Source organism: Urocitellus parryii, chromosome 1, assembly GCF_045843805.1.
Source record: "Urocitellus parryii isolate mUroPar1 chromosome 1, mUroPar1.hap1, whole genome shotgun sequence".
Classification (NCBI taxonomy): Eukaryota; Metazoa; Chordata; class Mammalia; order Rodentia; family Sciuridae; genus Urocitellus; species Urocitellus parryii.
The window spans coordinates 179,565,838-179,585,357 of NC_135531.1; the positions used below are offsets into that span (position 1 = coordinate 179,565,838).

Sequence of the window (19,520 nt, forward strand, 5' to 3'; positions counted from 1 at the left end):
TATAGTCAGAAAAACAAAAGCTTATTTATATTATAAAAATATTTCTTTCAGAACTATTGGTGACGGAAAAGAAACCTCCAACAACAGAAGAATTGTTAACTCAATTATTTTAAACCAAAATGACTTTACTATTATGCCACTGCTAAAATGCTGGTTTCCAGAGTTTTCAAAGAAGTTGGGACATGTCGATGTATTGTGATGGGAAAAGGCAGATACACATTTTACATGGGCAGGGTGATTCTAGCTATAAATGTAAAAAAACATTAGGCTGAATTATATAAAATTGCCTTTTTATGTAGATCAAAATAATTGGATATTCCAGGGGATTCAGTCTCATGTATGTCTAGAAACAAGATTTTAAGGGGATATGTTGAATGTTAATAAGTGGTTAACTTTGAATTATAGGTTTGGGAATAGAGCTATTTTCTTTTGTATTTTATCTGTATATTTAATTTTTCTATACTGGGTCAATGCTATTTATAACCAAAATAAAAGGGTAATTAATTTTTAAATTAATTTGTTTATTTGGTACTGGGGATTAAACCCAGGGGCACCTCACCACTGAGCCACATGCCCAGTCCTTTTTATTTTCTTATTGCAACATGGTCTCACTAAGTTGCTTAGGGCCTGGCTAACTTTCTGAGGCTGGCCTTGAACTTACAATTTTTCTATTACAGCCTTCTGAGTTTCTAGGATTATAGGCATGCATCTAATTAATTTCTTAAGAAGTCACAAGAATTGGATTGGGGAAACTTGGCTGATAGCTGTTCATAGAAAGGCCCACGTTTGGGGCTAAGGATATAGCTCAATTGGTAGAGTGCTTGCTTTGCGTGCACAAGGCCCTGGATTCGGTTTCCAACAAAACACACACACACACACACACATAATAATAATAATAATAATAATAATAATAGCCCAATCTCCATGGTATCACACAGGGTACTGTAAAGAAAGAACACAGGCTTCAGAGGCAGGAGACAAGTGTCCTAAGCCCAGGACTGTTACTCACCAGCTGTGTGACCTAGGGGAAATTAATCAACTTCCCTGAGCCTCAGATTCTTCATCTGCCAAATGAGGATAATCATATCTATGTTGCAGGCTTGTTGGAAGAATGATGAGGTAAATAAGGTTATCAGGATATAGTATCCAGACAATGTCTGGCATTTAGAAGACTCTCAGTATATGGTATTTTTTCCCCCACTCTATCATCTACCCTTCAAAATGAGTCAGTGGCATGAAATGGTAGGAAGTCTGAGGTATGAGGTAGCTGCTAAAAAAATTAGGCCTATTCTCAGTTACATTGATGGAGTGTTGAGAGCAGCTGGTTGCGCTGGAATGCTTGGAGTGTCATGTCCAGGTCGGGGATGTTATTTTAAGAGGCACATTAATAAACTGGAGCATTTCCGAAGGTATGAAAACATTTGGGTAAGTTATACCCGCAGGGAGGAAAAAACAACTTAGGGGAGAAAAATATCAGAATGATTGATGTGTAGAAGGCAAGATTTCACATGTAGTCTCCGGAGGGAAGAAGTTACCAGAAAATAAGTAGCTTTTGACTCAGAGTAACCACACATTTTTTGACAACAAGAGGTGACCTTGGATAGGACGCCTGCTAAAATGACACTGAACTTCCCTCCTGACCTAACTGCTCTCCCAGCAGCCAGGAGTCACCTCTCATGGATGAAGCAAAGAGCCCTGATGGGCAGTGAGGTGCCTTAGATCAGTGTTTCCTAGAATCTGGGACCCATGAAATGTCAAACTAGGGACAACATGTCAATCAGGAATCTTGCTGCATACAGGATAAGCTCTGCAGCTGAGCACATAAGCCTCACTCCCAGGGATGCTTGGACCAGCCCGTGGGAGCCTAAGGAGGCTCAGGGTGACCCATGAGAGTGTTGAGGCAGAATATTCTGCACTGTCCAGCGGCTGCAGTCATGGTCTGCCATGTGATCTCTAGCCCAGCTCTCATGCCTTCCTTGATCTGCCAGGTCTCAGCCAGAAACAACCCAGCTCCCTGGAGTCCTGATGTGACCCTTGGCTCCTTGGCTCTTAACATCTGTAATTAAGCACAGATGCTGAAGACCTGGAGTTCAGAAACCCCCTGCTGCCTCTTTGGGGTCCAATTGCCTGTCTCTTTGCTGTGCAGCCTGCCTGGGCCACCTTCTTGCTGTACCCTCTAGATCAGCTTCAGCAAAAATTACATATAAAGGGACAGAGAGTAAATATTTTAGGCTTTTGGTGCCATACAGTTGCTTTTGCAACCTCTCAACTCTGTCCTTGCAAAAGTAGACTTGTGCAAATGGTCTTGGCCATGTTCCCATCAAACTGAATTAGCAAAAGCACTGGCGGTCCCTGCTTGAGGCAGGCAAGACATGCCTTGTCTCTCTGTCAATCCGGGTCCACTGTGGGCATTCGTCAATAAATAGTGGTGTGGGCCAAGGAAGGATGTTGCAAGAAGACCAAGTAAGCTGTGTCTTCACCATCAGTTGACAAGAGAAAAAGACATTTTAACAATAATGATTAGGAAAAAAAGGATACTTCAAATCTCAGAGTAAAGCTCAAAGTTCATACAAGTTTGTGGACCAGCATTGAGGGTCATATCTGGAAACCCTTCCTGTCTTAAGGATTTTTTTGCTTATTTGTTTGTTTGTTTGTTTGTCTCTTTTCATTTTGGTTTCTTGTTTTGGAGACAAGGTCTCACTAAATGGATGAGGCTGGCCTCAAACTTGAGATCCTCCTGAGGCCTGCTGGGTCACCTGGGTCACTGGAATTATATGCATGTGCCACCAGGCTCTGGGTTTGTTTTTTTTTTTAATTTTAATTGTTCTATTTTTGTAGCATGAACTGAAGTCAACCTAGATCTCCTTTCCACCATTCTTGAATAATTGACTTTCTGAGTTGAGTCCATAATTGTGCATTTGCCTCTGTGAAGTTTCAGTCCCTTGGTTTGGGATTTTATAGTTTCAACTCTGCCATAAACATTGTGGTAAAGGCTCCAGGTTCTATTCTTTCCAGTTGACTAGTCTAAGCCAACAGTCTGTTGTGTTACTTGATAGATATAAATCCCCAAAACTGCTGGGCATGGTGGCACACGCCTATAATCCTAGAGACTTGGGAGGCTGAGGCAGGAGAATCACAAGTTCAAAGCCAGCCTCAGCAACAGGGAAGTCCTAAGCAATTCAGTGAGATCCTGTCTCTAAATAAAATACAAAATAGGGCAGAGGATGTAGCTCAGTGGTGGAATGTCCCTGAGTTCAATCCCCATTGTTCCCCGGCCCCCACAAAAGAAAACATAAACAAAACAAATCACAAAACCTACAGTTCCATGGGATTTTCAGTAATTCTTAAGGGTGTAAAGAAATCCTAAGGCCAAAAAGTTTGGGAAATTCCACCTACACCAATCATGCATACCTCTACTAAAGATTGGTTCAGAGTGGGGCGGGCCTAACCCATTTTGGGTCATGAGATGTGAAGACAGGCTCCAGGGGGTGTGGGGGGTGTGGGGGTTGGGGGGGTGGGGGGTGTTTGCAGGGTGTGTTGTGGGGGAGTCTTTCAACTCTTCAGGAAGAAACCTAGGAAGTTCCATCTTCTGGGCCAGAAGGAATGGCAGAATCTCTGGCCATGACTGCTGATGGCAACGGGAGCCTTAGGAAGACAAGGGAGAGAGATCAAAATAACCTGGCCCTGGGTGACTTTGTGGTGCTTCTTCATCAAAGAATCCTGGAGCCCATTCTCTGCCTTCCCTGATATGTGAGCTTCACTTTCTTAATAAATCAGATGGAAATTTGATATCTGTTTCCCAAAGCATCCTTTGACCCTCCATCCTGCCACCCATCGTGAGAATGTTCCTTCTTAGTTTGATGACTTTATAAACTTGATACACATAACCTCCCTTTCTACACATGAATAAATGACAGAAATAGCCCTTTGCAGAAGAACCCACTGCCCAGCGCTCCATGATCCTGTGTGCCCATGAGTCACTCCACGCTCCTATTGTCTCCAACTGGATAAGCCCCAGAAGGAAAGAAACTCCATCCTCCACCCACTCCTGCATGTAGAACAAGATGGATTGACTAGAGACGGGAATCTGAGAAAGAAGTCAGAAGCCAGTGTGGTCTGCTGCCCAACTTCCTCCTTTCCCCCATGAGCTTGCAGGGCTATTTTGAGGCTGTAATGTAATTATACGTCAAGCAGCTGGCGCATGATAGACATTCAGAACAACAAGCTTTTTTTTTTTTTTTGTAGGGTGGAGGAATGCTGGGGACCCAGATTCTCACGCTTAACCTCAAGCATAACAAACATTTATCTGGCACCATGAAGCCTCTAGACACCATGATAGCCTGGGAATAAATAAGACTTTCTAATTTGTCACTGCAGGACCCCCAGATCCAGACCCAGGCCTGGACCCTAGGAGGTGCCCAGTAAATGTTTGTGTGAATGGATGTCCACCTTTCAGTGAGAGGGATGGAGAAAGACGGCACATGCTGACCATTTTACCATAGCATGGTAGGTAACAGAGGCCAGCGCAGAGCACAGAAGGGGGTCTTCTTTGGTGTGGGTGAGGGAGACTTTCCAGAATGGGCTACAGTGGGTGGAATCTTGAAGGATGTGAAAGAATCAGGAAAAGAGAGATGGGAAGTGCTGTCTAAGCAAGGGGTCCCAGTGAGCAAAGGCCAAGTGGGGGACAAGATGGCTCAGGATATGTGAGCTTTGAGGGTCTGGGCTGTCCTGGGAAGGGAGCTGAGCCTGGGCTGGACCCTGACAGTGACCGTCTGAGGAAGTCTCAGAGGGTACCCAAAGAAGTTCTGCTCTGCACCAGATCCAAGAGACTCCCTTGAGAGCCAACACTTATTGAGCACTTACTATGGGGCCAGGCAGGCATCTCGCGCATCCTTGTACTGACTCATTTAGTTTCTCTTGACAAGCCTGTATAGTCGAACTATCAATAGCCAGATTTCCCAGACGAAGAAACTGGGACATAGAGCGATTAATTCCTCCCCAGAGACACCAAGTTCAAGGTCAGGATTCGGACTCACCATCCTGGCTCTGAGCATTTAGCCACCACGTGGCTTCTCTTTTGGTTTTATAAATAAACCACCCCAGTCTCATGGTGGTATATGGCAATGTTCACAGTGCCTAGGGTCTTCCTGACCTTCACCTCTAGGTTGATAGACTGAGGTTGTAACACAGCTCCTGGAAGCTCAGCTGAGCAGAGAAGTGTGTGGGGGGGATTGAGAGTGGCCCCAGGTCCTGACCTCTGGACCACACTGGTATCCTCTGTCTCTTCTCAGGCCTCCCCACCTCCCAGGACCCCCTTGGGGTGGAGGTTGACCGGCTTACCCGCCTCTCATTGGAAGAGTCGTTCACATTAACCCCGCAGGCCAGGTCAGGCCTGGGGAAGGTTTCTGACCAGCCGTCTGCTGTGCAGTTTCGGAACAGGGAACCTGTGGGTGCCAAGTGTCCAGCAGGTAAGCAGTGGGTGCTGGCAATGTTATTTTTATACTGAAATCTATAGTGACATGTAAATGCTACAACCATTTTATAGCTGGGGAACCTGAGGCACATGGGGTTTCAATAATTGCAACGATCACACCCTAGTAAATGGGGAAAGGGGGCTGGAACTCTGGGGCTCCTGGCTCCAGGGCCCTTCTCTTCACCACGCACCACGTGCTAGTGCCCTTCTTGACTCCTGCCTGGTGCTTTGCCTGACCCCAAGTCCTGCCGACACATAACAGGAAGGTCCCCTAGAACAACTTGGGGAGGTGGCAAGGACCTGGCCACTCTAACAATGATCTTTACTCAGTCTACTGTTGTTACAAACCTTGCTCCAAGAAAGTTCCATTTCATATCTCACTTCATGCCCTGCTCACCGGGCCATGTGAAAGCCACCAGAGTGCCACTGAGATACACCTTTCCAGACAGCCACCTCTCACCAGAAGGCTGGAGTTATTAGTCCTTTAGCCAACACAACAAGGCTACCTGTGGAGACAACTGAAGTTCTGTTTGCCCCGTACACCCAGGCAAGGCTGCGGGCTGACCCCTCTCACCAGGTAGTCCATGGTTTCTGGGCTGCCCTGAGGTAGGCCCAGGGCCCTTGTGCACCAGACTCTGGCTGGATAGAGAGAAAGGCACATGAATGGAATTGAAGGACCTGCATGGAGCCCTCCCCATAATGGAAGGGAGATGCCAGCTAGAAGGCCCCAGGAGGAGGTGCCCACCTTGGACTGAGGTCCAGCTGCCTTCTATACTCTGGGCTACCAAGATCTGGATCCCCAGTTCTGGCGAGTGGGAGATATCATGAGGTGAGGACAATGATCTCTAGGTACTGAGGGGAGAACCCTGTCCAGGGGCCCCTTAACAACCCTGGCTGAGCCTGGGATACTCCTCTTCCATGAGGCTGGGCCACCACTCACAGAGTTCGGGACCAAACAGCTTCCACTGAGCTAGAGAAATGTGGCTGGGCTTTCTAGAAGCAGCCACTGTGCTGTGTACTTTCTGTATGGATTCTGATCCCATCCTCACAGACCCCAGGAAGGCAAGGGTTGTCTATTCTGCAGACCATAAAACCAAGGCCATGGTGCCCAGACGGGGTGAACCTTATCACTAGGCTGCCTTCCTGTCTGGCCCTTTCTTTCTGATCCCAGGTGTGGCTTCTAGCCCCAGGAGATTCTGTCCTTTGGGCTCCAGACATGCCCAGCCTATGAAGGGTCAGGGAGGCCTGGAGCCTAGGTCTCTAGAGGAGCCAGACTTGAGTTTGAAACCCAGGGCTGCTGTGTGACCTCACCTGCACCACTTCTCTGTGCCGGGTAGGAATAATCACCCTCTGTGCAAAAGTAAGCAGGACCAACACTGGCACATGGAGCGGGGCTAGGCTGCTGCCAGTACAGAGCAGGCCTTGCAGCCCCACTTCCTCTCCTTTCAGCCTTTCCAAATAAGGCAGGAGTGGACAGGCCACGGGGACTTGGAACTCAGGGGAGGCAATGGGAAAGAATGGTGGTCCAATTTGGCATGGTTGAATGGCAACAAACACCCAGACCTCAGATCCAAAGGTAGCACCTGCCTCAGGCTGACTGTGGACTCAGCCCACTGCACCTGGCCTGGTGTTTAGGGCCCTCTCCTCGCTGACCCAGCAGGATTCCCAAGAGATCTGCATGTGACCCAGGCCAGGGCCAAGAATTGCTGACAAGGTGAAGTCCCCTGCTGATAGAGCCACCTGCAAGGCTGCAAACATAGCATTGGGACTCCCTGGGGCCCTCATAATCCCTTGTACTCCCCCCGCCACCCCAGTTTAATTCCTAACAACTAAGGGGTCCTTAGCCAGGTACAAGCCAGCGGACACCTCAGGGCACCCCTGAAAACATATTCACATGCATTAGGGGAAGAATCAGTCCAATGCTGTCGTCCAAGCCTCCCGGCCCCTAATGAGGTTGGGGACTGCTGCTACCTCCCACTAAGCAGGAAGGAAAGAAGGGCCAGGCCTGACTGCACCCAGAATGTGTTTTTGAAAAAGCAATGCTGGAAGAAGGCGCCCTTTGAAATGCATCCTAGAGGGAACATTGAGGCCTGGCATGAGAACTCTCTGGGGCAGAAGGCAGCTATAGTTTCTCGAGTCACAAGGACACCCATCCTGTCAGGCCCATGTGGTGGGTACCCTGGGAAGAGTAAATTTATGAATTAACTCTGGTATTTATTTTTCTTTGTTCAAAAAGAAGGGTCCAGAACACCACCTTGTCATCACTGGGCTCTCCCACAGGGGTCAGAATTGGGGTTGGGGACACCACTAGGGGGAGATTTTCTTCCTGAAGGGAGATAAGGAGCAGGAGTCCAAGGTTCTGGGTGACTAGCAGAAGGTCCTGATCTGTGTTTATGGACCAGCTGACTCCCCAAAGCCCGAGGCAGGACTGAGTGGGATGGTCCTCCCCACCACGCCAGGGCTGGAACCAAGCTCCCAGTAGTCAGGACCTCAGTGTGGATCTGCAGCCCACAGCGGCACCATGTGGTGGCAAGGTGAAACTGCAGCTGTGTTAGGCATCCCTATGCCTAACTCCATCCTTAAAGCAGCTTCCATCCTTAAAGCATGCAGACAGGGAATTGAGTCCCTGGGGGAGTCCCCAATGCGTGGTGAGTGATTTGAGGGTAGGGATCCTCAAGAGGGGTCAAAGGAATTCTAGTTAACGAGGAGGGAGTAACTGGGGAGTGATGTAATAGGCTGGCACCTCATCATCCCGGTTGCAGTGGGCACTGGTTTTGCCAGCCCCTCTGCAGAAGGACAGGAGGGAGGGGAACAGGAGGTGGAGGCACTGTGGCTCTGGGAGGGCTGGGGAGGAGAAGAGCTTTAAATCTTTTCAACAGGAGAAAATCCCAATCAGCCATTGATGGAGCACTGTCTGGGAGTCAGAGACCAGGAGGGTCTGGTCCTGATCTTGCACCTGACCATCAAGGTTTTCTAGGCCAACCATGGCTGTGTTGGTGTCCCGCTTACTGATCTTCACAGACCCTAGGACAGACATGGAAGGGTCAGGCCAGGAGTAAAGACTGTTGGTGAGTTTGCAGGGGAAGGGGGAGGGGCCGGGGGGAAATTTGTGGAGGGGAGAAGAACAAGGAGTGATAGAAGGTGGAAAAGAGAAAAAGATATTCAAAATTTATTTCCAAGTCCAGCCTTGTAGGCAGGCATTATTTATTGCTCCCACTTTGGAGATATGGAAATTGAGGCTCAATGACAATGAGCCACTTGGGCCATGCAGCTGACTGGCACAGGGCTGGACTGCACGACGCACGTCCCCTTCGGTTAGGTGTTGCCATATAACTGAGTTTGGGCTAAGAGAATGCAGGCAGAGTGGTGTCTCTCTCAGGCCAGGCCTTCAAACTCCCTAGGTGCCCCTCTGGGTCCTTTCTCCTGGCCAGCCACCCTGGAATTGCATGTGGAAGCCTGGGTGGTAAGGTGTAAGATCTAGCATCGCCATCGAGAGGAGAGTCACCTGCTAATCAGGGACATCTGTTTGTGACGTAATATGGACAAACATTGAATGAAGGCTTTAAGATTTGGGGGATTTGTCTGATCAGCAGCTCTTGTTACTAAATTAGGGATGGAAGAGTGGGGTTCAAGCCACCTGGTCCCCTTCCATATCCGTATTGTAGGGTTTTCAGTGGGGCAGAGGGACAGTGAGCCTCAGCAGCATGTTTCCGAAATCTGTGTGTGTGTGTGTGTGTGTCCCCACTTGCATGCGTACTTGAGTACTTACGTGCTAGAGAATTACAATGAGAAGAATCTACACTCATCTCTGGGGCCCCACAGTCTATCTCTGCTACAGTTTGGATCTGGGCCATTCCCTAAAGGCCTGTATACTAAAGACTTAATTTTCAGCTTGATCTTGATGCTATGCTATGGGGAAGGGGTGGAGCCTTTAGGAGTTGGGGCCTAACTTTTGGAAGTTAGGTCATTGGGTGTGCCCTTGAAGGGATTGGTATGCAAGTCTCTTCCTTTCTCTCTTTGCTTACCAGCTGCCATGAGGTGAGCAATTTTTCCTCTACCACATGCTCTCAGTCATGATGTTCTGCCTTACTAGAGTAACAGGCTGACCAACCATGGACAGAAATCTCCAAAACTGTGATACACAACAAAACTTTCTTCCTTCAAGTGGATTTTCTCAGGTGTTCATCACAGCCATGAAAAGCTGTCGAACATAGTCTCTCTGAACATTCTTTCCTTCCTGACTTTGGAAGTTTGGTGGGGTTTGGTGTTAAATGACCTGTTCTTTGGTTTGTCCTTGTTCAGGACCTTGTCAGGTGACTTTTCTTGCTCTGCCCGGATGAGGGAGAAGGGCAAGACCTCAATGATGAGGTAAGGAGTCAAAGGCAAGGACCCTGTCCTCCTCCCAGGATCACACAAACCATGAGAGGAGAGACCAGCCATGACTTCAAGGTCAGAGCACCAGAAGTCAGAAGTCAAGTTTGAGTCTTAGTTTCTCCATCTGTTGCTGTGAACTTTAAGGCAAACTGACAAATCTCTCTTAGACACTGTTAATATGGTCATTGCTCTTTACTTGGGTCAAATGAATTACTGGGTGTAGAGAAAAGGGCTTGCATTGCCCATGTACATAAAATGCCTGGTACAGGGTCCACCTTAAACCAAAGTTAGTCAATTAAGAAAATCCTTGTACCCTGTAGCTGTCCTCGGGAAAGGGTCTCCAGGAGGGCAGGGCTCCCAGGAGAGCCCTGGCTTACCCACAGGGAGGGCCTGGCAGAATGGGCAGAGGACGTGAGCACCCTGGAAGGCCACACATTTGGGAAACCTGGCACTGTCAAGAGTGGGGTCCTTGACCTGGGGGCCTGGAGCAAGGACGCTGCTGGTTAGGGGGACACAACATGGAAGGAGGGAAGGGATCCCTAAACGAGAGGCATGGGGCAGAGAAGCAAGCCCAGCATTCACCTTCCCCTGGACATTGTTTCCCACCCACTTCCTTGGGACTCTGAGAATTGAGCCCACCCTGACCCCCAAACAAGTCTTCCAGTCCCCAACAAGCATCCCACGATTTCACCACTGCTTGTCCCCCGAGAAGGCTTCGGGTCTCCTGCCTCTCAGCGGAGGCCACCCCACACAGCCCTCCAGCCAGGCCCCTTGGCTGAGTGGTCACCGTTTCTGCTCGTGAGCATCTGGAGGAACCTGGGGCACTGCACTTCCACGGTGTGTCCTGGTGCAGAGGAGGGCCAGCAGCTCATGTTGTCCCACAGCCCCTCACAGCCTGTGGAGAAGAGTCCAGGTATCAGACTGGGATGGAGTATGGGCCAGGAGCTGCCCCCCCTTCCACCCTGTCACCACCCCTGTCTCCCTGGCCTGCCTGGAGGCCTCATTAGACTCCTATGAAAAGTTCTCATTAGGTACTGGCTCCTTGTGTCAGGAACCAGTGGTGTCTAATAAATGCACCTTTTCACCTTCACAGCCTTGGACTCTGCCGTGTGCATGGTAAGTGCTCAGGGCTGAAGACACAAGGAAGGAATGTTACAGGGTCTCAGATCGGCCTTACCTAAGTGGGTCTGGATTTCTCTGCAACAGAAGGTGGCCTCAGCTTGGGTTAAATGACTCTGCAGCAATGGGCCTCCCTCCTGGCTGCACAGTACAACCACCCGAGGAGCCTCAAAAATAGACCTAACCAGGCCCCACCTCCAGGATTCCCATAGAGTTGGTCTGGGTGGGGCCCAGGCATGGTATCATGTTAAAGCTACCCGGGTACTTCTGATGTGATGGCAAGGTCCAGAACACTTGTTCCTTGATTCTCAAACTTCATCTTGCATCAGAATTACCTGGAGGGCTTGTTAAAATACAGAATGCTCAGTGGGCAGGGGTGGGCCTGAGGATGTGCATTTCTAACAAGTTCCCAGTTGATGCTAATGTTCCTGGGCTGGGGGTGACTTTGAGAAGCACTACCTTGAAGCTACACAAGAGTCACCAGTATGCTTGAGGGGTTTTGAGGATGTTGCTTTCTACCTCACTGTGTTCCCTTTAGGGGGCCCAATTCTTGAAGGAAGACCTGGTGTCAATACAGTGAAAAGCTGAATTTCTTATAAACTTACTATTCTTAGAGACACTGAATCTTGAAGTGGATTTCCTCTTTCATTTGGCTGCTAGGGGGTTTACATCCAGATTTGTGGTCACTTCTGGTAACTGAGAGACTTTGAAATGAGTCAAAAAGAAGACAGAACTAGAGGCCTTATTTAAGCAGGACCTTCTGGGTTATCTGATTCTATGGGTTATCTGATTCGATTGTCTTTGGACTATTTTGCAAATCTATACGTTTATAAGTGATTGATAACATTGCAAATGATTCTCATTCGTAGACACACATGACTGTGTCTGGCTGAAATACAATTTATTTCACTCTTCCTTGTATTCAGCCCAGTTTGCACCCACTTATACATTCATTTTACCATTCTGCCTTATATGTGAGGTACTTTGAATTCTCCTATGAACAGGCTGACCAACCAGAGTTCATATCTCACTGATTCCCTCACTAGTCAAATAAAATGCTGGGCAGGTATTCATTTAATAGGTGAGTTTATGACTATACTCTTCTACGAATCATCATTTCACATAATCATCTATTAATTCTCCTGAAGTTAATGCCAAAGTGAGAAGTTACTCCTTGTACAAGCTTTGGTGACCCATACCAGGTGGGAGGCTATCACTGGGGCAGGTTCAGGGGGGTCTGGAAACAGGCTAGGTGGACAGCCATGAGGGGAACAGCAGTCACCCCTCGTCCCACTTGGGGAGCGTAGTGCAGACCCACGACACCAAGGCCATTCAGAAGGACCCAGGTGGTCCTGAGTCCCAATCCCAGCCACCCACACGTGCTATCCTGGCTCCTCCCCTCCTCTCTTCTGGGGGAACAAATGTGTCTCCCCTGAGCTTGTCAGGAGGATGAGTTCAAAGGTCACGTGTGGAGCCCACACAGAGTAGAGGGTGAACAGCAGCCACTGCCTCATGTCTTCCCCAAACCCACTCCTTTCCCACCCTGGCATCTGGAAGGAGCTCAGGCCGGGCCTTCTGAACTGCAGCCTGAGCTCTGGGGAATGGGAGAGGCATACAGTGTGTACGTCTTGGGATTAACTAGAGGGCAGATTCCCAGCTGTTCAAAAGAGCCACGGTCTATTTTTTGGCATAAATCCAACCAGATTCAAAGTACCAAAAACCTCTTCTGTGACACCTTCATTCATTCTAAGTGGAGTCTCCCTGATGGCCCACCCACTGCAGAGGTTCTGACCCTCAGGGCCCATCAGAATCAGCTGGGAATGTGGCTCAGCGGTAGAGCACTTGCCTGGCATGCTGGGTTCAATCCTCATAAGCACCACATAAAAATAAATAGGTAAAGAAAATAAAGGTATTGTGTTCATCTACAAGTAAAAAGATATTTTTTTTTAAATATGGTAAATTAGGAGCTGGGGTTAGGGCTCAGTGGTAGAGTGCTCACCTAGTATGTGTGAGGTACTGGGTTCGATCCTCAGCACCACATAAATGTAAAATAAAGATATTATGTCCAACTACAATTAAAAAAATAAATATAGTGAAAAATATGGTAAATTAGGGGTTGGGGCTCAGTGGTAGAACACTTGCCTAGCACACATGAGGCACAGGGTTCGATCCTCAGCACCACATAAATAAAATAAAGGCATTGTGTCCACCTACAACTAAAAAAAAAAAAAAAAAAGATGGTAAATTTTTTAAAAAAAGAGAAGAAAAAGGATCAGCTGGGAGTCCATCCCATGCATTGATTTCTGGGTCTCACCTGGAGAGATCCTAATGTGGCCATTCACAGGCCACACCCAGAAATCTGTATCTCCAGAGCTTGCCAGAGTGGCTGCATGGTGTGGCCTTCGGACCTTGCTTGGAGAGTTCACAATGCATTACCCTCCTCCCCAGAGCCAAGGACCCAGACTCCCAGGAGAGTCAGAGAGACAGCCATGAACCCACCTCCTGAGGAGGTCATGGGAGGTCACCTCTTGTCTGCAGCAACTGGGTTCAGTGGCCCCCCTGCCACATACAGGCAGAAACCTGTATGCCTGCCCACTGCTGGAGCCCCCATACCCGCGTGGGCCTAGCACAGTGAAGGAACTCAACACCGGTGGCTAATGAACAAATAAATAGACCAGTGCCAGATCCTGGACTCCCTCAATGTCCCTCTTGCCTTGACGTCCACTTGAATTAATTCCATGTCCAGTCCTGTGCTTTCGCTCCTCTGCCTGCCAGCTCTGGTTTGGCCGTTAATCAGAGGGGCTGGAGGCACCAGTCCCAACGCACATTTTTCACATGAAGAAGACTGAGGGGAAGTGACTTTCCAGAGTCACACAACCAGGACGTGCAGGGGCTGTGTCTCTTTGCCTGTTCTGCTGCTTGGTGCCATGTCCTAGCCTTCACCTACCTGATCTGTCACCAGGTGGCACTGACTAACCCAGCCAGGCTCAGGGAGCTGGAGAGAGGCGCCAAGGGGCAGGCCAGGTCAGGAGGGGCTGGGCTCGCAGAGGGGAGAGCAGACTGACAGGGAGGTGGGCAGCTAAGGCAGCTGCTTTGCGTTTCGGCCCTGGCCATGGCACCAGCCCCCAGAGGGAGGAAGAAGGTGGGCGAGCCCACAGGGGAGCCGGGACCTGAGTCAGGATCCTGGAAGGGGGTTTTAGAGGCAGGAATGGTGGGGGACAAGGGAAGGCTGTAACCCAGGGCAAGGACGGTAGGGTGTGGAGGAGGGAGACCCTGAGATGTAGAGGGGGGTTTGGATGGGTCCCCCACCAGCCTGTGAAAGCATCTACGGGGCCAAGAAGCAGGTGTCTGTCCTTCAAGGAACCCAGGAAATGAAAAGCCCTGGGATACTCCTGAATCTTTGCCCTGGAACAAGAGGAGGGCCCCGAGTGTCCATTTTGGACCTTCCCCACAGCACCCAGGTGGGTCACCCAGCTGCCAGCTGTGGATGCTGCTCTCAGGCAGGAGCACAGTCCCCAGAACTCAGCCGACTCTGGGTGACTGTAGGCTTCCCAGATGCCTTTGGGATGGCAACTTGGTCCTGGCAGGGTCCTTTCCAAATGACGTGCTTCCTCTCTGCACTCTGAGCATCTGGAGTCCCAGGAGGCTAAGGGATCCCTTTGTCCTGTTTCTTCAGGCAGAAATCTCCCAGTGGCCACAGGACCCTGCTGACAGTACAACCTCCCTGCCTGCTGGGGTGGCTTTTCCTGCCCTGGAAGCAGGTGGGCACTTCCAGAGCATGGATCAGTGCAGAAGCCTATTATGTCACTTGGAAAGGGAGGGACTCAGAGCTGGCTGGAGCCACCTGGCTGGCCACCAGGATGCTGGCAGACGCCTTCAGTCCATGCAACTGATAACCCATGCCCAGCGGGCCAGCCAGAGGCACAGAGTCCCAGGATGTCTGAGAGCCTTCCTGAGCTGGGTCACGTCAGGCAGGGCCCACAGGGACACCCAGCCTGGTGCTGGCAGAGGGCAGGGCAGGAGTGCCCTGTGCAAGGGGAACTGACTCCTCCCAGGAAGTGGGGACCCTACAGGCTAGCTCACTGCTGTGCCCTCCAAGTCAGCCACGTATAGAGAAAAGACACTGGGGCTAGAGCAGGGCAGGGCCAGGCCAGACCTTGTTCCAGACACACATCAGACATTGTTCCAGACACATCAGCAGCTGAATGTCACAGTAGTTCAGGGTCAGCTCGGGTCACTAGTAGAGAGGAAGAACAAGAGGGAAAGTGACAGGTGCAGAGTGACTGAGCTGGTACTGGCAGAAGTAGGATCCCACCCAACCTTCGTGTCTCCCCATCCCAGTGAGGACTGACACACCCCCTGATGCCAGTTGCCCTTTGGTGGCAACAGACCTGGCTGCCAACCCCACATGGCACTGCTGGTTTTCTGAGCACCCACGACATGGTCCCACTCTCTCCCAGCCTCTGCACAGACTCTCCCAGCATGCAAAGCGCACATCCCCCATAGATGACCTGGGCTTTTGGATGGTACATGGTTGAATATTTTTTATTTTAACAGTTACATTGTTTTCAAAAGAGAATTTAATGTGTTCGAAACATAATAAAGCTAGCATGTCACATCTGATTTTATAACTGTTTATTGTTTAGGGTATAACTAAAGTTTTTTAAAATCCATTTTTAAAGGGGAAAATATTAAGGAAGTCAAAGTACAAGTGACACGTGGCTGTTACTGGCAGGGACCCCCTTACATGGCTCCCAGGATCTGAGCGGCGTGTCTCAGACCCTACCCCCAGATGTCCCCTTCCCCAGGATGGGCAGGAATGGGAGGAAAGGAGGGTACTCCATGCCTGGTGGTGGACATCCTGTCCTGGACTTGGCCTTCCCTGGGGAGCTTCCAGCAGGGAAGGGACACAACTCAGGAGTGGGGTTGTTGTTGGATCCTGGGCAGCTCTAGATCCAGAGCAGCAAAACTCACCCCCTGAGAGGGAAAGGGACTGTGTACAGTGCTACAGCTACTGAACCCTGAGGAGGGGTCACTGCCTCTAGAAAGCCCCGGCTGCAGCTAACGGAGCTTAGCCGTTGTCCCTACTACGGCCTGGCTGCAGGAGGTGGGATGGAACACCCCAGAAGCTTCAGTGGAGATGCAGGGGTAAGCAATGCCAGGTCACAAACACCCTGGGCAGGGGGTCTGGGTGAGTCCCACAGCCCGAGAGGACAGCATGGGGGTCCTGGGTCAGAACAGATGTCACAGCGAAACAGAATGGGCTCAGGACCCAAGCCAACCTTGAACTTGGTCATGCCGCTGACCTCCATAAGCCTCAGTTTTGTCATCTATAAAATGGCTCAGCCACATTCCCTAGGATTTTTGTGAGAACTAAATGATCTGTGTATGTAATAGAATATTATCTGATCTCTTAAACTCTGTTCTTGTTAATTCTCCCGACACATTTTCTCCCTCCTTCCCCCTCTGATAACTGGTTCAAAGTCTCAGAGGAAGGCAGGAAACTCATTTTTCCGGAGGTTTTCAAACATCCCTCAGGGAATGAAAGGCATTCAGGTGTGGTCTCAATGCTTGGGAGAAAACAGAAAAGGAGCAATACTTCCCCAGACCATGGAGAAACGGAGGGGTAGTGATGAGCAGGAGTATGGAAGTTTCCAGAAAGAGGCCCAGTTAGCCCCAAGAGGTGGGTTGAATGACCTAGAGGAGCCTGACTATGGGGACATGTCTAGATGAGACCACAGCCTTGCAGAGCAAGTGCCCCCGTCAGGCACAGAAGAGCCACATGGCGGGGGACGAGATGTCCGACACCATTCATGTGGAGCAAAGCCTAAGAAAAGGGGCTCCCCTGAACGCAGTGCTGCTAGGTGACTGACACCCCAGAAAGCCGGAGAAAAGAGCCAGAAAATAACAAAGCTTAAATTTCTGTCGCTCCAGGAGCAGAGTCAGAATTAAAGTCACAGAGAAGGGAAAATGTTCTCTTTCTACCCAATGGAGTTCATAGGGTCCTTTAAATTTATGAAGGCCCTGGCCCTGCTTAAGGCTCGAGGCAGACAAAGCCACCAGCTTCCTGTGTCCTGGCCATGGAGACAGAGAGGTGGCCCCAGAGGCATGTCTGGGGAGGGGCAGGGTGATTTTAAGAGGGCAGGATGGTGCCCTGGGGACCTCTAGGTGGCCCCACCCAGCCTGGTGCCTGGCACAGAGAGCCCTCTGCCAGCTCCGAGTCTGCCCTGTGTTCACCCACAGCAGAGCCTCTGCCCTCCGGCCTTGACTTATTAATACGTGGGCTCAGATGGCCTGACAATAACCTGAGACTATTCCTGGAGCAATGTGACAGGCTGCAGTGGCAGGGAGCCAGGAACAACCAGGCCCCCCGGGGCGATTCTGGATTGGACCACCAGGACAGCAGGTGCTGTGTCCTTCCACGTCCCCTCCATGCCCTGGATGCTCACTTTACCTGCTATTGGAGATCACCAGGGAACCAGAGCTCCTCCTGGCCCTGCACCCAGAGCCCCCCGAAGCTTCTGCTTGTCGCCATTGGCCCCCCACTGCCTGGGGACTGGCAGAGCCATGTCTCAGGCGCTTCCTACCCAGCTACCTCCATTCATCCTTGTTCCCCCTCAAGACCCCACAGTGGTTCGGGGCGAGTCATGTGCACCAACCTGTTTCTTGGCTTCATGGTGCCTCCCTCTGCCTTTCTTGTCCCCACTTGGGCCCAGTCCCAGGTCATTCAGGGGGCAGCCTGGGGAGGTTTCCCTGGCTTTGCCATTGACCTGACCTATAGACTTAGGTCCAGAGGTGTGTTGCTCTCTTCTGTGGCAGCTGAACCACCCGCAAGCTGTGGTCAGGATGGAGTGGGGACTGAAATCCCAGGAGCAGAAGCATTCAAAACCACATCGAAGGAGACAGAGCTAAAGACCAGGGAGGTTTATCTTTAAACCCAGGAGCATAAGCCATTCAGTGAGATGAGTTCTCTGGGGAACAGTGAGTTCCCCATCACTGAAAGTATTCAAGCAGAGAGGGCCTTGGGATTCGTGAACTGGGAAGAGCATCAGGCACTGAAGGGAGACTGCGCCAGATGACATAAAGGACCTTGGAATCCTGGGGCTGAGAGGCTACTGCCTTGGAGCAGGCTGCTCATCTCCCACCCTAAGCTTCTAAGCACCAAGAGCCAGGCTCTTCCCTTCCCCAAACTACAAACTACAGTTCCAGAGGGCCCTTCCTGCTCACCTGAGAACTCTTCCTCACCTGGCCTAAAGAGCTTCATCTCATGCCACTTGACACAGTAAGAATTGATTGGCATTAACAATCTCTCTCTCTCTCTCTCTCTCTCTCTCTCTCTCTCTCTCTCTCTCTCTCTCTCCCTACCACTCTCTCTCCTTCCTTCCTTCCTTCCTTCCTTCCTTCCTTCCTTCCTTCCTTCCTTCCTTCCTTCCTTCCTTCCTTCCTTCCTTCCTTCCTTCCTTCCTTCCTTCCTTCCTTCCTTCCTTCCTTCCTTCCTTCCTCCCAATGCTAAGGATGGAACCCAGGACCCAGGGCCTCCTGCATATGAAGCAAGGGCTCTACCACTGAGCTACGCCCCACCTTGCTTTTCCCTAATGAAAAAGCCTTCTCCGAGCTGGAGGTAAGTACATCAGTTATTCATATCAGCTGTGCTGCTTGTGATCAGACTGGATTACCAACCAGAAAGTACTCAGGACGTAAAGTCAGAGGATTTCAGTTGAGAGTCCTGTTTCAGCTCTGTATCATCCTGCGCTTCTTAGGACCTTAATTCTCACCCGTGAAATGGGGATAATAATTCTTATTGCACTTTTTTTGTGTGTGAAAGTTGGTCAGTTTTGGTTTTGCAATACTGGGATCACACCCGAGGCCTCATGCATGCTAGGGAAGTACACTGAGCTACATTCTCAGTCCTTTTTAGTTTTTTATTTATTTACTTTTTTCTTTTTCTTTTTTCTTTTCTTTTCTTTCTTTTTTTTTTTTTTGAGACAGGTTCTTGCTAAGTTTTTTAGGGCCTTGCTAAGTTTTTGAGGCTGGCCTTAAACTTAAGATCCTCCTGCCTCAGCCTTCCAACTCACAGGGATTTCAGGTGTGTGAGTTGGTGAGTTGGTGAGTTGGTGAGTGTGCCACCATGCCTGTCTTCCTTTTTTAATTTTTATATGATTTTATTTTATTTATTTATTTGTTTAGTGGTACTAGGGTAAACCCAAGGATGCTCCACCACTGAGCTATATCCCCAGCTCTTTTTTTTTTTTTTATTTTGAGACAGGGTCTTGCTAAGTTGCGGAGAGGTCCTCATATTTGAAATCTTCCTGCCTCAGTCTCCTGAGTAGCTGGAATGACAGGTGTGTACAGCACTCAACTGCACTGTTGTTTTAAAAACTAAAAAATTTAAATTGTCTAAAATGTTATATAAAATAAACAAATAAGTTAACTTATTTCTGAAAAATGAGCCAAGATCAGTTGTGCTGAGGAATGGTCAGGTGGAGGTGAGCTGTGGGCAGAGCAGGCCATGGCTCAGGGCAAGGTAGGGGTTGGCTACCAAGGTGCATCAGGA

General features: G+C 49.7%; 1 protein-coding gene across 1 annotated transcript in view; it reads right to left on the reverse strand.

The window, feature by feature from the left end:
* The window catches only part of Sctr (secretin receptor), a 64,077-nt gene that overhangs the window by 22,074 nt on the left and 22,483 nt on the right, over positions 1-19,520 (reverse strand). The window contains exons 3-4 of the mRNA XM_077792733.1: positions 10,635-10,742; positions 5,341-5,444 (exon numbers count right to left, since the gene is read on the reverse strand). Coding sequence (XP_077648859.1) covers positions 5,341-5,444; positions 10,635-10,742 — 212 coding nt within the window. The remainder of the gene's footprint in view (positions 1-5,340; positions 5,445-10,634; positions 10,743-19,520) is intronic.